General features: G+C 31.6%; 1 protein-coding gene across 1 annotated transcript; it reads right to left on the bottom strand.

Moving 5' to 3' along the window:
- Positions 1-3,685: 3,685 nt before the first annotated feature.
- On the bottom strand, positions 3,686-23,703 carry LOC130899467 (popeye domain-containing protein 3-like). Its single transcript, XM_057809418.1, has 7 exons — positions 23,474-23,703; positions 18,483-18,623; positions 18,211-18,392; positions 14,801-14,932; positions 10,863-10,967; positions 6,019-6,283; positions 3,686-3,996 (listed from the first exon to the last, which is right to left on the bottom strand). Exons 1-7 carry the CDS (start codon positions 23,598-23,600, stop codon positions 3,788-3,790), a joined length of 1,161 nt encoding a protein of 386 aa, XP_057665401.1. The 5' UTR covers positions 23,601-23,703; the 3' UTR covers positions 3,686-3,787.
- Between the last annotated feature and the right edge of the window lie 290 nt (positions 23,704-23,993).

Raw genomic sequence — 23,993 nt, 5'->3', positions numbered from 1 at the left:
AAATTTGAAAAATTAAAATCGTCTTGTTTCATTATAATAATAAAACTACAGTCTATAACTGTTATATATTCAAATTTTTGACTCATCGATGTAACCTTCTTTACCTTTAAATTTAATTAATTTCAGTTTATTTAGTTCCATTCGTTTTGCAAAATATTCCAATTCAATCGGGTTTAGGTCGGGCGAATGTGCCGGCTAAATCATCACTTTCAGTACATTCTTCATTTCTAATTCTTTCAAATACTCTTCGAGGATTGCTTTGGATTGTTGTCATGCTGATATAGCGTCGGCCAAAATGCACTAAATGAGCAAAATCGGCAAAAAAAAACCAGAAACCAAACACATAACGACAACTGGGCAGACCATCTAAAGATTTTGTTAGAGGCTGAGCGTCTCAAGAAGAGCTCAGGAAGAGGCTAAACAATCAAAATTGAACAGGAAGCTATTGAAAGATGAAGAAGACAGAAAGTGATGAGATTCTACCTCAATCAAAAGTTATATTGATAAAAAAAGAAGCGGATTTCAAAAAGACATTAACTATGAACTTCTTTAGGGATACTTTGCAAAATATTGAATTGTCCGCGCTCTATATATCATAAAAAATCCTTCATTAAGTCGTTTAATAATTGAAAAATTTAAATAAAAAGTTTTCGAATCGCCCTGCTTAGTAATTTGTAGATAAAGATTTTTTTTGCAATCCTCTCAATCCATTTTTGTCTGTTAGTTTTCTGGCGTCGAGTTTTCCGTGTAAGACATTTTTATGTATCTGAAATTGACTTGTTAAAGCTTTATTCAAAATCGATTTCACATTAAATTGTTTACGTGCACTTTTACCCACACATACGCCTTGCAATGTAGGTTTATCGCTACTCTAATAAGCACTATAATACGAAGACTGTTTTTAGAAGAAAATACAATTTTCTTTATTATCCAACATAATCTCATATCAAATATGGTCACCGAGGATCGTTAGAGATCCACAAACAACTGCGACCTAGAGGCATCTTCAGTACTTACAACTGATACATTAATCCAATTCCTTTTATAAAATTTAGAATGTAGAATGGCTTCAATTGCCATAGATCTTCGTCTTTTATTTAAATCGCTTAGATCATTTTTTGGCAACGGTTTATCCTTATTGAATCCTTTTCTGAACTTTCTTAGCGATGTTTTTCAATACTATATGAAGAGGTGGAAGATTTAGAATCATTTCTAGATCAGCTATTGGGCTTAATATCATATCCTCAGTGGCGAATCTGCAAGTTAATCTTTGTACTTTCGAGAAATTTCTTTGTGTGGTGCTCAGACCAGTTTTGGTATCCGAAACTACTGATTCATAAATGATATTTGATCTCATGATCTCCCTGTACATCTATACTAAGGTCATTGGGTTACAACTCCAAATTCAACAATTATTATCTTAGAAATAATAGGATTTGTACCAAATTCTTTTCATTTCATTACTCGTTTTTGTAAACAACAGATTTTCAAGAGAGAAATATGTTTTTTGTTGCTATATTTGCATGTTCTAAATCTGTACAATTTCAATCGAAATAAAACATTCATTCCAATAAAAAAAACACTCGAAACCATTCATTACTTATAAACAAATGAAGCTTGTTCTTCACGACAATATGGCCGACTTTTTAAGTCACGTGTTTTAAAATGACATAACCATAAACTAGCCTTTCATAAAATACTCTATGTACCTGTTATAAACTGACTTTGGAAAAGTATAAAATATAATTAACGATTACTAAGAGTTAGTTTTCTTCTTCGTGAACATAATTAGCTGTCAGCTGGTTAGGTCCCGGCTCGGTAGCCAGTAGCATCGTTGCAGTGGAAGCTCTTGCGCTGTTGGTTGAAGAAAGAAGAAACCACGTCATCTGCTTCACTTAAACAGGCGTGAAATTCGACTGGTCACTGGCATTCTAATCGGATAACGTCATCTAAATTGCAAAAAACTAGAAAAAACTGCAGATGTCCATCATCCTCTAGATTCATTCACAAGCTATTGGGATATAAAAGTTCATCTCACGATATAAGTACTTCGTTTTTATAAATTGGAAAATTATTTTCATGAAATAATAAAATTGATTCAACAGACAACTTTGTGGGAATGATATTTCTGAAAGCTCTCGCTTATTTCAGTTTGGGGAAAACGGTAAATATTGTCGGTAAAAACGAGCAGAACGTCAAGCTGATGAATACAGTTTCCACTTTTTTCAAACTGAATGTTTTCTCCAACATATGGTGTTATGCATCCACCCCTGGACATGAACCTCTCCATAAACTCTCCACGTTCCATCTTGCGTAGTTCACATCCACTGCTACTCTCTTAATTTCATCAAATCAATGTTTTGAGGGTTTTCCTACTTTTTTCTGGTCTGTTTGGGTCGCCATGTTGTGGTTTTTATGGTATATCTTTATTTATAACTGCACTTTCAACTTAATTATACGCTTTATGGCGGTAACTGCCGTACGTGTCAGAAAATCAACATAATATTTGATTTAGTTTCCGTTTTTGGCTGAAAATACAATAAATATCTCTGAGGCATCCTAAAGAGTGGAATGTCTTCGAAAAAATTCCATTGGATTAAGTTTCAAGGTATCCAGAACTTTTTTTGAATGTTTAATGTGAACGAGCTTTTAATCGGCATTACGCCATTCCGCTATTCGCCTAGCCTATAAAAGCACGTATTCTATTAACCATTTCTAGAGCAGTTATATTCGTTAAATGATATTCGTGTTTAAATAAGCACTTTTAAAAGTATAACACCACTTACAAATCATTCTATGGGACGCAATCTTTCAGACAAATATTTTAGTAACTTTTCCTCGGTTTCTTTGATTGTTTTTATTCGTAAATCATCTTTACTGTTCATTAGAAATACTTTCTGTTTTACATAGTTACCCAACAACGCAAACAGTTTTCTTTATATGAGTTTTTATGTGAAATTTTGACAAATGACATAAAAAATGGCGTTCTCGTATAACAAACAAAAATTGAAATAAGTCAGCTATATTATCAGTCCAAAAAAATATTCGACTACAACTGTTTCCATACAAAACACTAACGAACTTGAGAACATTACAATTGGTGAAGTTGGAATTATTTTTCCACAAAAATTTATAAAATAAATTTCAGAATCGACTGACTGAATAATTGCTTATTAGGAGACCAGAAAAATGAATTCATCTCCGTCACGACAACAAATCGTTCCACAAATTGTTTTTGATTAGCAAGTTTTTGTTCACTGAAAGCTTCCCACATCCACTTTAATCACCAGATTTAGCATCAAGTGTCAGATTACTTGTCTAAATAATTGCGTGGAATGAGACCAGAAAAATGAACTGGGGGTTTTCTTTTTCGTTATAACTACAAATCGTCCCACAACTCGGTTTTGATTCGCAAGTTTTTGTTCACTGAAAGCCTCTCATATTCACTTTAATCACCAGATTTAGCACGAAACGTCGATTACAGGGCAATACTTTGAAGAATAAAAAATTTATATTAATTTATTCAATACAATAATTATCCTGTTTTTCTTCTTTGTTTTTTCTATCCACTTTTTTATTGATAATCAATTTCTATTACCTTCAAATTAATTTAAATCAATTTCCTGAGAAACCTCGTATTTAAGAAATAATTTTGTCTTTGGTACCTTTTCAATCAATAGAGACAAACATTTTCATTTTTTTTATTTAAGGATTAAGGATAGTAAAAATAATGATAGTAGTTTATCATAATTTTTTTTTAATTAAAATTATTGGTAAGAATTTGAGTTCAATCCATGTCAACAATTTCACAGCTGTGGTACTTGGAACTAGTCTCTAACCAACTTTCTACATCGTTTGATGTTAAATCGTCGACAGAAGGGCATTCGGTTAACGGTTCCATTTCACTTAAATAACAATTTTGTGACGTATTTGTATTTTCACGATATTTATGTTTCGGAACTTCGCTACAAAATAATTCCGGACTGTATCCGATTCCTAAAACAACAACGTACATGGTGAAATTGATTTTTAACAAAATTATCCAACAATAAAAATTATAGGCAACTATTTTTTAGCATAGATGTCTTTTTTAGGACAATAGTTTCTACGAAATGATCAGCTAGGTTGCCAAATTAACTAGAAGAGTAAATCGATTTTTTTAAAAACTTTGATGACTAATTAACTTCTTGTGGACTATACAAATATGACTCCCTTAGATTTGAACACGCCTTCCAATTGATTTAAAATGGCTTCAACTGATTACCAGACTTCAACTAGCTACCAGATGAATTTAACCAACTTCCAGATGACTTCAACTGATTTTAAGCATTTAGCAAGCTTCTGGATTCACTTCCATATGAGTTAAACTGAGTTTCAGATGACTTCAATTGATTCTGATGCTTCAGCAAGCATCCATACGACTTCCAAATAAGTTGAACTGACTTCCAAATAGGTTCAAGTGAGTTCCAGATATCAATAAGCTTCTAGATGACTTTTAAATGTATTCAACTGATTTCTCGATGACTTATACTAATTTTTAAACTTTAGTATGCTTTTAGATGAGTACAGCTGATTAACACAAACTTCCAGATGAATTCCAAATTAATTCAACTGATTTCCAGATTAGTTCATCTGAGTTCCAGACTTCAGCAAGCATTCCGACGACTTCATTTGATTTAAAGATTTCGAAATCACTTCTATATTTGTTCAACAGATTTTCTTTTCGAGGACTTCATTTGATTTAAAGACTTCGCTAAACTTCGAGATGACATCCATGCTTATTCAACTGATTTTCCTATTTTTCAGATTACTTCAACTGATTTTTAGACTCCAGCAAGCTTCCAGGTGACTACTAGATAAGTGCAACTGATTTCCAAATGACTTTAACTGATTTCAAGATTTCATCAAGCTTTCCGATGGCTTCCAGATTTCTTCAACTGATTTCCTTTTTAGTTCAACTGACGTCCATATGTTGCAACTGATTTCTAAACTCCAGCAAGCTTGCAGATGACTTACAGATAAGGTCAACTGATTTCGAAACCCCAGCAAGCTTGCAAAATACTTCCAGATAAGTTCAAGTGATTTCCAGACTTCTGCAAACTTTCAGGTGGCTACACCTGTGTACCAGATCTCAGTAAGCTTTTAAATGACTTCAATCAATTTTCAGACTTGAGCAAGCTTCCTGATATGCTCAACTGATTTCCAGATGTGTTCAACTGAGTTGTAGACTTCAGCAAGTTTCCATATGACTTCAAAATAAGTTCAACTGTTTTTCAAATAACTGATTTCCATACTTCAACAAATTTCCAGTTGAATTCAACTGTCTTCCAAATGAGTTCAACTGGGTTCCACACCTCGATAATCTTTAAATTGACTTCTATTAATTTTCGATCTTCATGAGGCTTCCAGAAATATTCAACTGATTTCCAGATGAGTTCATCTAAGTTCCAGATTTCAGCAAGCTTTCTAAGGACTTCATTTGATTTGAAGACTTCACTAAGCTTCGAGATGACTTATATATTTGTTCAACTGATTTCCCTATGAGTTCAACTAACTTCCAAATGACTTCAACTGATATTCAGACAACAGCAAGCTTCCCGATGATTTCTAGATAAGTTCAACTGATTTCCAGACTCCTGGAAACTTGCAGATGACTCCCAAATAAGTCAACTGATTTCCAGACGTCATGGAGTTTCCAGATGACTTACAGATAATTCCAACCAACTTTCAGACTTCAGTAAGGCTTCAAATAACTTTTACTGGCTTCCAGATTTTGTTAAGCTTTCCGATGACTTCCAGAATTGTTCAACTGATTTCTCTAGGAGTTCAACTGACTGACTGACAGATGTTAACGCCATCTAGAGATCAAATGAGATACTACGTTCCTGAGTTTATAAATCTGCGTTACGGGACCCAGCTGATATTTTACAAACTTGAAAATACAATCCAGCGCCCTCTAGTTTATAATAATTTTAGCAGTTACCTATATTTACAGAGGGTATTTATTTTTTACCTTACCTCCATTTGCTTTTTTGGAACGAATAGGTGACTTGTATTCGCCTCCCGATGCCAAAGAAGACGTTATACTAGGAAGTCGAATATCAAGATGGGATCCTTTGGCTGTAACTATTTTATTATTCATGGCGTACAATTTAGTAGCAACATCTCTAGCTATTAAAGTTGTTAATAAAGTAGCTATATAATTGTCTTTAACAAATAAATATTCCAATGAATTTCTTTGCCAATACAAATATCTGCAAGTGCTAGCCGCTACTATGGAAACCTTGAAAAAATTAGGGAAGCGCTTGTAATATTTATTATATGACTAGCAGATCCGGCCACGCATTGATGTTGTGGCTGAATGATTTAAAAAGGATTTGAAAGACAAAATTTAACACAAATTAACATAACATTTATTTGTTGGGTGGCATTTTACTAAAAATAGAAATAGTAATTGAATTTTTAATGTGAATGAATTTTCCTGTTCTCTGAGTTTGTAGATTATATATTTGACTGTATTTATATAACTGTATATTTCGAATAAAAAATATTCGTAATAATGTACGTAACGAAGACAAAATAAATAATAATTGAAAGAAGCGACGTTAAGTGGTAAAGGCAAAATAAGACATATATAGTGTGTATACTAAAAAAATATATCACATTGAAGTGTGTTGCCATCTACGAAGTGAAAATGACAAAATTTTACAGTTCTCTGTAACTTCTCTGTAACTTATGGAAACTACAATTAATAACAACAATCAACGTTGATGTTCGGTTTATTATTAATTATTGAGACCATTAATTTAAATAATAACTATCGTATCATTTAAGTTGGACCAAATTATATATATATATATATATATATATATATATATATATATATATATATAATTTGGTTTGTTATGATATGAATATATCCAAAATAAATTATTAAATAATAATAAGATATAAATAAAGCAATAAGTTCAGTTCTTTTATTCGGTTACTTAGAGCAGTTTATCACAATAAAATAAATAACATTCTTTATATTAAGTTTTGGCCAACACTATATTCTAAATTATTATGTAATTTTGAGAAATCCTGTATATCAAAGAATTTAATCCATAAATTGACAGATAAAAACAGGAGCACCAACTTCAAAAATTTGTGTGACATACCAACATAAATTTTAAGGTTATAAATGATAAAATATAAAAATTTTGACAACTGCAATGATAAAATTAATAACATAGGAATGAAATAAATACAACAAAGAAATTATAGAATAATATTATTTGAATAAAGTCACAATAATTTAAAAATTTAGAAATGACAATTTAGTAACTAACTTTTTAAATAAATATCATTGGTTAATAAAAAAAAAGAAGGAAGAAGAGAATCAACGAGAAATTTTTTTCAAGAGAAAAAAGAGTAAAATAATTTTAATTAAAATTTAAAAAGAAAATTAAAATCTTGATAAAAAAGGCATAAAATATTCAAAGGATTGATAATTAATAATTGTATAAGTGTAGTAATAAGAAATTAGTGAAAACAATTAAATAAAGTGAAATAAGTGAGAATACTCACCAAGGGACAATTTCCAAGATAAAGAAGTTGTGAAAAGGAAAAGAACAGGAGTGGAACTACAGCGGAGTATCTGTTTATTCTGCAAGGCCGTAACAATTTCCAATTTAAAAAAAAACACTTAAGGTACTGTTCTATTAAGTTTAAGTATTTCTTTTAGTATATAATATTTGAGTTAACATTTCCATATAATTTAGTTTTATGAGTGTAATTATGAGTATGAATGAATGAATGAATGTTTGTAAAATAAAATAATTGTAATAGCTAGTTAAGAAATTGTATATTTTGAATATTTTATTCATTATAAAGAACAGACCCGGTCTTAAAACTATTATAATCTGACCTTATAACCATAACAATTTATCGCAATAAAATTTTTTAATTTGACCTCACAATATAATACCCTGAGAATAAAAAAAAAATAATAACATAATAAAATAAAGAAATTCAAATAATTATTAATGACGCCCAAATTAAAATCTGATTTTATTTAAAATAAAATTTATAAAAATAAACATTACACACTATAATACCATAACAATATATATATATATATATATATATATATATATATATATATATATATATAAATGCCAACTTTCAGGAATATCAGTTGACTCGTTTTTGAGTTCATTCGGAACATACACACGGGCACTGAATTTTTATATATTAAGATTATCACCACATATAAACAATATATACTTTTTTTTATGGGAAAGGTGTTATTTTTCATCCATAAATATACCGAGTGATATGGAAAACAACCCTATCGATCACTCGAGGTAGGATCAGAAAACGTCGGGCTAAAATGAAGGATGAAGATGATGATGATGGGAACCACCCAGCATTAATGAATTTTTGGCAATATTTCTATATCTTCCTGGCTTAGAATCATAATAAAAACAAGTTAGCTTAGCACTTTCGAGTTCGTAGAATCCATTTATCGATATTTTAGATTAGTACTTTCGATTTTACCAATTAAATAGTTTATTGTAAATTGTTCACTTTTTTTAATACGATTTATGAATCAAACTAATAGTTCTACTTTCGTAGGAATATTTTGTTTAGTATTAACTACAAAAATCTGATCCAAATTGCGTATAATTCTTCCTTTTAAATTACAAGAGTTTCCACTGAAGTTTTTCACATTTGACAACTCTGATGTGAATATGTCAAATCTGACATAAAGAAACATTCTTCTCGGTGGGAAAATTGCTTCAAATGATGAACATTTTCGTGATTTTCTACGACTTTCGAAGTGGATTAAACCAACAGAAGTTAGCCGATCAACTCGGTTTGACTATTGGTGATGAAGCACCATCTCGGGCCACCGTGTTTTGCTCGTGGCTCGACTATTGTGGCAAAAAATATCGATGCTGTGCATGAACTGGTATTGAAACTGAATCTATGTATACGAACTCGAAGCTCGTCTTTCAAGTCGAGCCATATCCACGCGCACAAAGCCTTTGGAAGCAAATGGCTGCCTGGAGCATCATAGAACGCTCAATTCTGAATAGCACATAAACATTTGCTTGTCAGAAGCATTCGAAAACATCAAGGAAACCAATCGCAGAAGACGAATCACTATCCATCAAGTTTTCATACATCAGTTCAAACAAAAACGTTTTTGAACAATCAAAACATCGAATTGATGGGTCATCCTCCGTTTGGCGCCCAATTATTTTTTCTTATTTCAGCAAATCAAAGATAAAATTCGGTAAAGAAATCGACAAAAAAAGATTTTATTTCTATTTGCTGAAAAACCTGCACAAATTCTTCTCCAAGTGTCAATAAACAGATTTTTCTGCAATTTTTCTTGATGACGAGGCTTTTTTTAGCAAACCGGGGCTGGCTAAAGAAGGGAAAACGTCAAAAATAACTATTGTTTACGTTTTTACTTATAGTCTACTTGGAGACAGCGTAGAGTAATAAATGCTCATCATAAATGCAAAACCCTGAAATTTTTAGTACGGTATTTCACGTCCAAAATTTGGAATATTTGAATATGCCAATAATTGACCGTACTAAAATGTAAGCGCTTATCTAGATAATCCGAATGGCCATCCTTTTCTTTCCAAAATTGAAGAATATCTTTATTTCTCTCTCTATTTCAATACTTTCACACCAACCTCTGAATCTCCCCAAAAGTAACAATACCCTTACCATCATAGCCGTTGCAATGGGTTTTTCGTAATTAATAAAATATTATTATTGCTTCTAAATAAATACAGTTATTTATATTATAATCAACTTTTTTTTTTATTCGAATTGGGAAATTGATTTTGCTAAACATACTGAGGAACGGATCCACTTAAGGTTATGTTTTGGTTTACCTAAGCTTCGATCAGGTTAGGTTGACTGATAACTGAGGTATCCAAAGATACTGCCTTTCCATGTAATTCACAAATCCAGTACAAAAAGCCAAACCGGAATAAATCCAAACCAATTTATTTGTTAAGTAACATGATTTGTCTACCAGTACCACTTTAGCCTTTAGACAAGTTAAAATTTATTTCCGTAATGTCCAAGACGTGCTCTGTGATTAATAGATCGGAAAATCTAAGGGACCAAGTTAATAAATCGACTGGATTTTCCACCTGGATGCGCACGCAAAGTAAAAAACTGAAGCTTATGTGAATTTCTCGAAATAGCGCCGTTCTTTTCGATTCCGTACCCAATAATAAACTACTTGACGATGCTGTGAATCTTCATTGTTATTTACTCAAAGGGCAAATAAGATTCGAGTAATCTCACTTACAAACTCGTTGAGCTGTTAAAAAATTTTTAGATTTTGTCTTTGTCTCACCAATTATCCCATATCCTTCTCTCTGCAGCACCATTTTGGGTAACCGTGCCTTGTGATCATCACCAGAATCTTGACGTCTTCTTTTTGCAGTATATCAACTGCCCAGTTTGTGGGGTTTACCTCACCTATGGAGGTTTTGGACAATCTGCGTCCAAATGACTGAAACCATGCTTCTTTCTTCTTCCATCAGCATTTTTGGATCGTACCTACCTACGGTTGAAGTTGTGTGCCTTGTATCAGTTTTCATTCACCACCTTTGAATAAAGCTGGACATTGGTAAATATGCCCATAAGTTCGGCGTGTATAACAGAAGCGTAACATCTAGCTGGACTTTTTGGAGTCACACTTTATGAAAAACGATTACATGTGAAGCATATTTTTCTATTGAAGTAGAAAGTCATTAATAACTACGATCTTTACGGTTCTAAGGAAAGCAACTGAATGGGCTTCTATCCTATAATTCCTATAATATATTTATAAAGAAAAGTACCTTAAATTTATCGTCCACGGTGTTCCTGCTGGATTCGAATTCGGGTGAATCTAAAAATTCACAAGGGAGAATTGGATGCAAGAATTGATCGTTCAGTACATTAACCTGAAATATCATAATGTCTTTTTAAACATATTCAAAATAAAAGCAAATTAATATTTTCTTTAACAGGCATATTGGAAATACAAAGGATTTGTTTTCTTTTTATTTATTAAATTCGATCTACTGCAATTAACGAGAGAGGCATTTAACACAATCCAAAGAAACCACGTGTGACGGATATTTTGAAGAAACTAGAAATACCAAAACATAATATTAACAAGAAGCGTACCTATATAAAAGACTGGAGTGTGAAGTACCACTGAATGGACAAAAAGCGGGAGGTTTTATAATGGAAAAAGAGATGAAAGAAGAAGACAGTCTAAGCCTATTATTGTTCACATTAACAATGAATGGAATACTAAGAAATGTGAAGAAACCGACCTACAAAAGAACATAGAATACCCCAAGATGATTCCAATAGAAGGCTTAGTATATCCAGACGACATCGTAGTTATAGCAGAAAATCGTAGAATTATGGAAACACTACCAAAAATTTGGCTAGAAGAGATAGAAAAATTGCAAATGGAAGTTAACATAGATAAATATGAAGGAAACGGGTATTTGGATATTAAATGTTTTTCCGACCCCCCTAGAATCAAAAAGAAAAATAGAAGAAGAGAAATTCTATTTGCAACAACATTTTGTATAGGTAGTTTCGAGGGGATCTTGTATGAAAGATTGCCTACTCAATAGATGCAATACTAAAGTAGTATCCTAAAATTCAGAGTGTGGGATGGATGTAGTAGCCAGAGATCTTCGTCGTCGTCGTTGTCCATCACACATTCTAAACATTCTAAGAAGAGTGGGATTAAGAGATCAGCTGTAAACATTGGGTTCCCTAAATGATATTGACACTGACAATTTTGTTCTAATAAGAAAAATTAATTTTTCCTTAGTCCTCACATTTCAAATATTGAATTATTTGTAATTTTATTAGAATTTACAGAATATTGCTATAAATTTTACTCAATTTTTTTTTATCATTAAAAGCCTTTTTCTTATGAATATGAACCATTTCTGAAAATTTTCTTTTTCGTGTATTAGATTCTGTTTCAAGAATTTTTGAATATTGATTTTTTTTGATATTTCATGGTTCGTTAATGCAGTTCTATTTTTTTATGACCTCTTAGTCTATTTTCTAAATACTGAGATGTCTGTCCTATGTAAACAGCGTCTATTACTACTTTTGTTTCCTGACGTTTTAAATTTTAATTTAGTGAAATATTTAGATAATGTATTATATCCTTTATGACTTATACTATTATCATATTTATTAAAATAATTCGATAATTGTTAGGAAAGTCCTTGTATATATGGTAAGAAAAAATGTTTTATGTTTTGATGTTTCGTTTCTTTTCTATTTTTATTTTGATATTCATGATGTAAGTGATCTATTGATTAATATAAATATATAAATATAAAAAATATAAATATATATATAATATAATATATATATATATATATATATATATATATATATATATATATAATAAATATAAATATAAGTTTTGATTTTTGTTACAAATATTCCCTATAACTCCAATCAACTTCGCTAAACGATAAAAAGTGACATAACCTACAAAGTAGGCGACCCTTCATACCTCACCCTTTCAACTAATCACATTTTTACTTCATACGTCAAGTTGTAATTGGTTATACCAATAACGTACTTGCATGGTTTGAGAAAAAAATAGTTTTGGATAGTTTATTTACAACTTTTATTATAATTTTATTTCCAATTCTTCGATCAATATTTATTGCGAAAAAATTGAAAATTCAAAAATTTTGTGAGTAGTTTAAGCATTCCAGTAAAGGCGCCCTATTGCTTCCAATATTTATTAAGAAAAAATTGAAAATTCAAAAATTTTGTACGTAGTTTAAGCATTCCAGTAAAGTCGCCCTATTGCTTCCAATATTTATTAAGAAAAAATTGAAAATTTAAAAATTTTGTAGGTAGTTTAAACATTTCAGTAAAGTCGCCCTATTTCTTCCAATATTTATTGAAAAAAATTGAAAATTCAAAAATTTTGTAGGTAGTTTAAGCATTTCAGTAAAGTCGCCCTATTGCTTCCAATATTTATTAAAAAAAATTGAAAATTCAAAAATTTTGTAAGTAGTTTAAGCATTTCAGTAAAGTCGCCCTATTGCTTCCAATATTTATTAAAAAAAATTGAAAATTCAAAAATTTTGTAAGTAGTTTAAGCATTCCAGTAAAGTCGCCCTATTGCTTCCAATATTTATTAAAAAATTGAAAATTCAAAAATTTTGTAGGTAGTTTAAACATTTCAGTAAAGTCGCCCTATTGCTTCCAATATTTATTAAAAAAAATTGAAAATTCAAAAATTTTGTAAGTAGTTTAAGCATTCCAGTAAAGTCGCCCTATTGCTTCCAATATTTATTAAAAAATTGAAAATTCAAAAATTTTGTAGGTAGTTTAAACATTTCAGTAAAGTCGCCCTATTTCTTCCAATATTTATTGAAAAAAATTGAAAATTCAAAAATTTTGTAGGTAGTTTAAGCATTTCAGTAAAGTCGCCCTATTGCTTCCAATATTTATTAAAAAAAATTGAAAATTTAAAAATTTTGTAAGTAGTTTAAGCATTCCAGTAAAGTCGCCCTATTACTTCCAATATTTATTGAAAAAAAAATTGAAAATTCAAAAATTTTGTAGGTAGTTTAAGCATTCCAGTAAAGTCGCCCTATTGCTTCCAATATTTATTAAGAAAAAATTGAAAATTCAAAAATTTTGTAGGTAGTTTAAACATTTCAGTAAAGTCGCCCTATTTCTTCCAATATTTATTGAAAAAAAATTGAAAATTCAAAAATTTTGTAGGTAGTTTAAACATTTCAGTAAAGTCGCCCTATTGCCTGACATCATAGGTATAAAATAAACACTGAACATATGGTACAAAGTATATACGACAGTTATTCTGTATTATCAATCTTTGATTAATCTGAATAATGGTATATAAATCGTATTTTATACCAGGATGTAGAAATATCGAAACTAAAAGACCTGGTAAAGTTTTTTTTTGATGCCAAGAAATTCGAATATACAACAAAAATGATTTTAAAGCGTTAGTCGTTTCAACGATTCTGGGAGATGTAATTATTTTTGTTCCCAGGATCAATTTGAAGTTTTATAGTGATTTAGTTTATTAAGCTTCAAATTTTTAACGTGGTTATGTAAGAACTTGACCTGTAAAATGTTTATTCACTTTATTTTTATTTTGATAAAGACTTAAAGAAAAGTCGAAAAGTCAATTTTATCTATCTTTCAAAAATTATTAGAAAAACTAATTTTAAAACAGAAGAGACTTAAAATCAAGAACATTTAGAAACATAAACATACCAAAAAGTCTATGAAATTTATTTTTATATATAGACAAATGTTTTATATATACGTAACTAATAAGTAACAACTGTATTATAACAGCCCACACTACGTTGCCGCAACGATAACCTCGTGATTATCAAGCAGTCAACTGCTCAATGTTTTTATAAAACCTATGAAGTCACAACTGAAAACCAATGAGAATCTTAATGTAGTTAAAAATTTTTATAATTTTTATATAAATACTTAGATATTATATTCTCACTTTTGATTAAATAATTTACTTTGAGATTATTTTATATCAAGGACTTATAGAATGAACAAAAAGATGATTACTTTTTGAAAAATGCAATTACATCTTGCCCCCTTATAATTATAAAATGAACTCATGAAGCGAAGGCACCTTCTTCAGAAAAGTAGACAAATAAGGTGAATAATCAACCAGATCATTCTTACAGTATGTAAAGTACGTCATTAAATAATAATTCATAAACAAACTCACTTTTCCTGATAGCAATAAGCCCAATCGATCGGTTCTTGTTAAATTTTGAACGGCATAAGCTTCTCCGGCATGTAATGACATTATCTGAGCAAAGTCTGAACTAACCATTCTTTTAAACTGGAGACGACTTAGCTGGAAGTAACCATATAAAATCGTAAGACATTCTTTTCACGTTTATAGAAGTTTATAATAGAAATATCACTCAATAAGTAGTGTGACTAACTAAGAAAAGCACATTTTCTGCCAAAAATTGATTTTATCCATCAATGTGATGTCCTTCAAGAGCAATACACACATTCCAACGCTTCTCTAACTACAGTTTCAGCAATTGCTTCTTCATTTGAGCTGAATTTCTTACGAGCAAGCATTTTTTGAGATCAATAGTCACTGGAGGCCAGATCGAAACTATACGGTGGATGAGGAAGCAATTAGAAGTGTAATTCGTTCAATTTAACAATCGTTGCCATCGACTTGTGAAACGGTGCATTGTCACGGTGGAACAGAGGTTATTTTTTCGATATATACAGAACGTTTTTCCTTAATTTTTGCATTCAAAATATTTAACAACTCTATGAAGTATTCGGTATGGATTTTCTCTCCCTTTTGGAGATAATCGATGAACAATATTCCATGTACATCCGAAAATATAAAAGCCATAACCTTCCCAGCTGACTGTTTTGCCTTTGGACGCTTCGGACGTGGTTCACCGACTGCAGTCCACTCAGATGATGATCGTTTTGATTCAGGAGTGAAGTGATGGATCCATTTTTCATCCATTGTCACATTTTGATGCAAAAAATCTGATTTTTCGCGTGTTAACATGGCTAAACACTATGCTATGAATCATCAACACGATGTTGTTTTTGATCGACTGTGAGTAAACGCGGCACCCACTTCGAAAAAAGCTTTTTCATGCTCAAATGTTCATGCATTTGACGATCAGAACGTTCACTATCATCGGTGTCTGTACGACCACGTTTAAATTTATCAAACCAATAACAAATTGTTCTCGATTTTCATACATTTGACACATAGTTTTTTGAAAGTTGATATTTCATAAACGTCATATGAATTTGACAGTGACAGCGCCATCTATGTGTCAGTCACATGACTTATTGACCGATGTATTCTAAAGGATTCATAATTATTAGTACATAGAATAGTTCACAGTAGGATTGTGCGTTAAAAAGAGGTTATTTGAACCCAAAGACCAAATATACCTCAATAAAGTAGTACTATAAAATAAGATATAGAGTGTGTTGTGATAACTATTCATATTGTGCAGTTATCAATTTTTCTATCCTTTTCTTTGTCGCATTGAAGCACCAAGAGGTTGTGATTCAGTATCTGATTCACTGGGTACTTAAATTTTGATATATTAGTCGTAGAAAGTGGAGAAATTCATTTTCTAAATCCCCTTCTATGATTATTGATTGAATTTACGAGTTACAAAATTGATGATGCCTTCTATCGAACAAAGCTCGAATACTCTGAACCTTTTGTGGCCTGAATTTTGACATATAAGAAATGTATTACATGGAAAAAAACTATCAGTTTTATTAAGTTATTTTTATGTAGATAACTGGCTACACAGGAGTACACACTAATAGCAATATCTGACAAAAAAGTCAAAACTATTCCTTAAGACTAGCCTTTCATATGTTTCGTGAAAAACCATTAAGTTATGGTCATAAAAATGTGGGAAAACGAGAAAAAATGAGAAACATGGGATAAGAGCTTGCTTTATTTTCCTCTTGAATGATTGGAAAAACCTTTTTTTTTCTCCATGCGTGGAAGGTCGCCACTGCCCGCCCCACCCACGGAGTCGCAGCGAGTATTCATAGTATGAATCCCTGATGCATTTTACGAAGTTTCTCTCCAGAAGAAACAATTGACCGAAAATGTACCTGGCTCCTGGACTATTACTAGATGTCTTCTTCTTTTTTCTTTAATGTAAGCAAAAATGGTTGATTTTCTTCGTATCATCTGCCGTTTAATTCTTAGAGTGGTTGTCGCACCATCTCTCGCGGGGTCTTCCAACGCTTCGGCGCCCTAATGGCGACTTGTTTCTGGCCATTCTTCCAAGCACCCAATCGTTCACGTTGTCAATCTTACATGTTCTTTTAATGTCCTCGTTTCTCTTTCCGTCAGAAAGTGTTTTTCCAGTCTGGTCTGGCTAGGGATTTGGGATTTGGTCTTGATTGCGACCTATTTGTTTCGGAAGATTGTATCGTTCAGGTAAGCTGCTTTTGCCGCTTGATTTCTTCGATATCACCGTATCCTGATATTTCTATACCAAGATATTTAAATTTCATCTCTTGTTGTATAATTTCATCATCTACAATCAGTTTGCATCTGATCGGTGTCTTTGAATTAGTCATGCATTTCATTTTTTCCGTTGCGTTGAATTTGAATAGTTATCTATGTGGATCATCTTCGTTTTCTGCATTCAGAGCAGCATCATCGGCATAGCATAGGGTCTTGAAGTCTTTTAGGCTATGAGTGCTTTTTATAACTTCGTCCATGACGATTTTGAACAATACGGGGCTAAGAAAATCTCCTTATCTAATACCATTATTTACAGGAATTTCTTTGGTAGTTATACTATTGATTTTGGCCCGTATTTTGTTACTCTGGTAAATAGTTTCGATGGTTTTTATGATGTTATATGGGATTTGCCTGTTGTATAGGAGGTGTATTCGGTCAAACGCATTTTACAGGTCTATTAAACACATGAACGCCGGTTTGTTATACTTATATTGTCTCAGGACAAATATCGCATCTGCACAAGATCTTCCTGATCTGAATCCTTGCTGTACATCGCTCAATGTGGTGAATTCTTGTATTTTGTTTGTCATGATTTTTGTTAAAAGCTTCAAGGTTGTATTTAGAAGGTTTATGCCTCGGTACTTTGCGGTTATTTCCTTTTTCTAACAGTAAAAATGTACTACTTAAACGCAATTCATCCGAAACTTTTTGATATAATTGGATTTTGTGAGATATAGCTGTTAGTTGCTGTTTCAGTTCATTTGTAATGCCGTCTGGGCCTGGACTCTTACTGTTCTTAAGTTTCATTTATGCGGTTTCTATATATCTTTCTTCTATTTCAGCTACTTCGTTAGTTGTGATTTCTGGAGTGTCTGGTATGCTTTTTCTATCTTCTTTTTTATACAATTCTTCAAGATATTGGACCCAAGTTTCCTTTGTTATGTGGTTGGAGCTAATATATTCTCTTGGTGATTTGAGCTAATATTTTCACTTGCTTCTTTCCTCTGAGCTCTAACGAATCTCCACATATGTTTTTGGAGGCCTTATAATCATTGTAGTCTTTATCATAATGAAACAAACAAAAAATCTGTCGAAAAGTGGACGAGCTTCTACTACTTTTTATTATAATCAATTATTCTCACCTTAAATGGTTCAAAAAGTGTATGGTACACTTCCTCTAGCTCTGGATCGAATTTAACCGGTCTTATTTGATAAAGAATATGAAAAACTTGCGCCATATTCATCAACATGAAAGCAAAATTCCAAGTAAACACGTCCGGAGCACAAATTATATTCCAAGCCCATGTTGAAAATAATAACAAACCTACAAAATCAAAAAAAAAACTGATAAAATATAGAAACGAATTAACAAGATCCTTACATGAGATGTTTGATCATTAAGAACAAAATTTACCTAAAATCAAACAAGAATGCATAAACAAAACTCCTCTTTTAGAACAAGTCGAGGAATAAGCTACAACGAAACAAAAATTTGCTAACTGATATAAAAGATGCTGTGGATCTTTCCAGTAATCACACCATGGCCACCAGGTACCTGAAACAATATCAAAAGAAGTTGACTGTCACAAAAGTAACTGTTAAATATGAAGGCTGCTACTTAAGGTTTGAGATATGGCAACGCTGATATGAATATGTCAAATAAGATATTTAAATCATAAAGTTTAACATTTTTATTCTGTGATTCCGAAAGACGTACGGTTCCAAGAGAAGACGTATTTCTTTTTAAAGACGTAAAGAAGACGGATCGCTTGAATCCAAAACTCGTGTAGATTGTATGAAACTTACATTGTTAACGTTTATTTTTGCGTGTGTTATAAACTTTTTCTCTAATTCGCCGAACTGTTTTATTCCAAAATACCTTAGAGAACACAACCTAAAATAGAACCCTACATAAATATGAACTGTATGTGTCTTTTTAGACGAAACAAATCCAATAAAATTTTTTCGCGCACGAAGCACATCGAACCAAATGGTGGCCTCTTTTTTCGAAATAACTGGACCTGCGCCAAACTAAAACATTTTTTAACAGTCAAAACATCGAATTTATGGGTCATCCACCGTATAATCCTTGTTTTACACCCGATGATTTTTTCGTATTCCTGCAGATCAAAAATAAATTGCGAGTTTAACGTTTTTCTGCACTTGAGGAAGCGGTTAATGCTTTGAAATCTCATCGGATACATGGGGAGCCATGATACAAGCTCCAAATACACTAGTACCTCTCTATAGGGCCGCCCTTTTGTTAAAATTCGTAAGGCAATGAGACATGCAAAAGTCTACCATCAAAAAAAGTGATGATAACATATTTGCAATCTGCAGCATCTCTAAATGTCTCAAGATTAACACGCCAAAGCAACTGGATTATGGAAATAATGGAAAAAACATCCATTATATAGATTAAAGACATTAACAAACTTAGAATTCCATTGACTCAAATGACTTTTCAGGGAAAAACTTTGAGTAATTTGGAAAAGTTGAAGAATGGAGATGCCGATGAATCGGCTGTAGATGTCACATTCCAAGCAAGTCGATAATGGTTTGAAGATGTTGAAGTAAGAGTTTGATAAACCTAAACAAGTGATCAACGTAGAGAAAAGAGGGCTTGATTGGAAGCGAATACTTGATCGCACGTAAATTTCGAAAACTTTACTACTTGATGCAAATGCCGCGGATGATTAACCTACAACCAATAAGAAAGCTTAAATGGCTAAAACTACTTACGAAGATTGGTTCAAAAACACTTTTGTACAGATGCGAGAAATATTTGCGAAACAATAACTTGAGCAACAAGACACTTTTAAGGCATATTACCAACGCCGAACTTTCCGACAACTTATAAGGCAAATCCTCAATAAAAAGATTTCAATAAAACCTATAACATCAAGGATGGTGTTGATAGAATCGGTAAATCATGGAGGAAATAACAATTAACAACAATGTTTGGGAGAAAATATGACCAGAAAGATTGATGCACAAGTTGATTTCCTTCTTGAAATTGGGCAAAATATGTTGGATCTAGTACATGATCTCGGCTTTGAAGGTTTGAACGAACTTAACGTGGTTGATATACTTAAAACTGATTTGGATATGAGGAACTTATCCAGTTGCAACCAGAAGAGACAGAGCCTGTTGTATCCAAACATGCAACAACAGGAAATTGTCGAATGCTGTTTCCTATTTTGAATAAGGAAGAAATTACCCTTATAACTAATAACTGGAATACGAAATAGATAAGAAAGCAAGACAAACATCGATGGATAATTTTTTTAAGCCAGGTCCATCCTCACCAGAGAAAAATGCTGACGATAATTTCTTCATCGTCTTCAGATGAAGTAATTTCATTTTTATTTATAAATTATTGTTGGTTTTTGATCGTGAATAATATGAAATAAGATAAAACGCTTTTAGAATGATAAACCATGGTACATATTCAACAATTTAAGCTTCCAGGAAAATGCCTTTTAGCTGCAGCCAACGGACAAGGCTGTGTTCAAATCATTCGAGCATCATTGGGACGAACAGATTCTTTTGTATTGAACTCGCCACAAAGACCGAGAATAGTTCTCCAAACAACTAGTCTAGGGGAACTAGTCTCTATCGTTTGAGATATAGCAGTAACCCTACAAAATATCATATCAGGTTTCTCTTCAACGTATAATCCAAATGCTATTGCAGAAGTAGCTTTAGCGCCTAGTGTTTTAACAGAAAAAAAAATTGTGTGTGTCAGCTCCGACGCACGACTGGAGTTTACTCCTTAAGTTCGATAGTCTAACCAGACGCAAAAAGAGTTTATTTAACTTAAAAAAGATTGATACTGTATAAAAGGGTAAATTTGTTAATTAATGAAAATAATATACATATATAAATATATATTTATTCAATTTATTCATTTCATATACATTTATTATAACTAATCGACGAAATATTTTACATTAAACTTTTTACAATAGTCAATTTCAGATGTGCATAAATATATCATTAGGAATGTTGATAAATTATGTAATTATTATTATCAGACTATTATCATTTTTTTTTTTAAATATTAATTAAATTAACATTGTCTGCATTATTAATTACAGTGACAAATGGTTTATGGTAACTAAAATAAGACACATGGACGTTCGTAGATACGCGGTTCACGAATCTTGAAAATACCGCATCAATGGTTGTACCATACCTCGTTGTCCCCATTGCTCTATCAGAAACAATATCTAAATTCAGTTCAAATTTTAAAAATTTTATTAATGTCAATCCATCATCTTTGTTAAAATCGACATTAAAATCGCCACTCAGTACGAGCGGCAATAAATGGTATTATATATATTTATATGAACTACATCGATAATTATTAAAATATTTAATAAATACAAATTGCACATGCTCATACATATAATACATGAATTATAACGTACCTTGCAACCACGTGTTTGTTAGATGTTCCGGCAATATCATCTACACCTCTTTCTGCCATAGTTATTTGAAAATACTTTCAGTTCACTTTAGCGGAACACAATGATAAAAATTAAAACGTCACAATAACAATATTAATTATTGACATTGACATTTATAATAAAAACAGCAATATAAGTATGTTGACACTGACAAATTAGAAAGTTGCGCATCATAGGGTGCGCACCAAAAACGTAACGAGGTCATTCATCGATAGATTTTACTCCTCACATTTTTCTCATACCGGGCCCCTTATATATGCAAATCGATTCTTAAGGAGTAAACTCCAAAAAACTAACAGAGTAGAAGAAAATCAAAAGTTTGGACGTCAACCTGGACCGAAGAAAAACATATCGACATATCGCAGATTTCTGGTTGCCATAAATTTAAATCGAAACGACACAGTAGACGAAAATGGTCGTCATCATGTAGCTCTTATTCGGGAGATATTTCTTTTAACAGCGACACTTTAATAGAAACCTTTTCCTCGGAAGACGAAGCAAAACACAAAATCAAAAAGAGAACATCGGATGAAAAGGCTAAGAAGACGAGCATCAAAGAAAAATGGTAAGAAATTCAAATATTGACGCGGAAAACATTCTAAATAAAGCAAATGAAAATAAATACTCAGAAGTTTAACTTGGAATAGAAAACAATAACAGGAAGACAAGTAGTAATAAAGATGAAAGCTTCCTGATCGTTAGTTTTACCCAAATGTTGGAGACACCCTATAAGGATAATCCAAAACCAATGAGAAAAAAAAAACTATAAACAGTAAAGCCCTTATTGCAAAGAAAGCAGTTTTTTCTACCGAAAGATTGTAAAAGCGCCAGTGAAATTCACCAAAATAGAAAAAATTGCTTCAAAGAACGAAGATTTGGGACAAAAATTTTGTCTGTTCAGATTGCTGCTAATTTTGTCATCTTTTTTGTTTTGTTGTAATACATTCAACTTATTTTTTCACAACGTGTTTACGCACGAATGAAAATTTATATTCAGTTCGTCAGAAATATCATTTAGTTTAATTTATAAGTTTGTTGTCATCGTACATTTGATTTTAGATATAAATATATTCAATTAACGAAAGATTTATATATGAACATGCCCTGGTCTATTAGGCACCTTCGATCAGTATCGAAAAAAACGATATAATAAAAAAAATGAAGTACAAATAATCGTGTTAATGTCCATAAATTATATTTTCCAGAAAGAGAGTACGCTTTCTATAAAATATCAATGTACATATTTACTTTTTTCTAATTTGTATCAAGGTTTCTGCTAAACATTGGCATATTTACTGCATCTACCTTAGAATGTGGAGTACCCCGAGGCTCAGTACTAGACCCTATTTTGTTTATAAACGACATCGTGTTTTTGCACACGACACTAGTTTCTATCCAGCGGGAAAAAACTCCTTGGCGTGAATTAATTTTCGCGGGAGAAGGTTTATTGGTGATAAAATTTAGTATAAAACAGGTATTAACCATACAACAACAACAAAATCGGTTATTTTACGAACCACGACATATTTTTTATGAATTATAACAACTGTTAGATATAGATCTAAAAATAATTGAATTCATTCTATTCGTTTTGTGTTTAGCGCTTTATGTAAATTGGCGTTGCTACGATTTTATGCAAGTTTAATGAACCAAACAGAGCAGAAGAAATAGAGGAAAAGCAACAAGCAAATGTCATGCTACATTTTAATAACTCATTTGGTCCTTCGGATAGAAAATCATTTCACGAACACGTGTTTAATAGAGTCTAGTGACATTATTTTTGCAATAAAAAAAATATTAATTATTAGATATATTCTTATAAGGTTCAATAATGTAAGCAGTGACGTTTTGTCAATTATTATACACTTCTTCAGTAACAAATTCATTCATCCCTTATAACTAAAATGACGAATAAATCTTAAATAACACTTACCAGAGGGAATTGTATAAGATATATTTCTATCTCCTAGAGGCCATGACGTATTTATACCAGGAGCAACGTATAAAGTATGAGGTCTCTCCTCATTGGGCTGTAGACCACTTTCGGCATTCGAAGGCATTTGCCAAAGTTATTTTATGTTGAATATTCTTCTAATTCAATCATTCATTCCATTTAAAGACGCAATATACATCATATACTGGAAAGGAGAATCTAATATTGATTCAAATTTAGATTCCAAGTGGCGATTGTAGATGTCGCCTTCAAAAAATAAAGAGAGCTATTAAAGAAAGTGACAGCGATAGATATATAGGGATTATTAAGAAACAACTTTAGCTTATGTATCAATAGATGGCACTACGAGTTGCAGATAATCAATTTTCCTTTAATGAATTCACATACGGCAAGTATTATACTATATTATTATTATTTATCAGAATAAATATAGAAATCTTACAGTTTTGATTTTATTTGCCACGAATAGAGGAAAAAATTTGTTGAATATATTTTGATT

Source organism: Diorhabda carinulata, chromosome 11 (assembly GCF_026250575.1).
Source record: "Diorhabda carinulata isolate Delta chromosome 11, icDioCari1.1, whole genome shotgun sequence".
Lineage (NCBI taxonomy): Eukaryota > Metazoa > Arthropoda > Insecta > Coleoptera > Chrysomelidae > Diorhabda > Diorhabda carinulata.
Note: the sequence above shows the minus strand (reverse complement) of the source record. Positions and strands in the feature narration are given on the sequence as shown.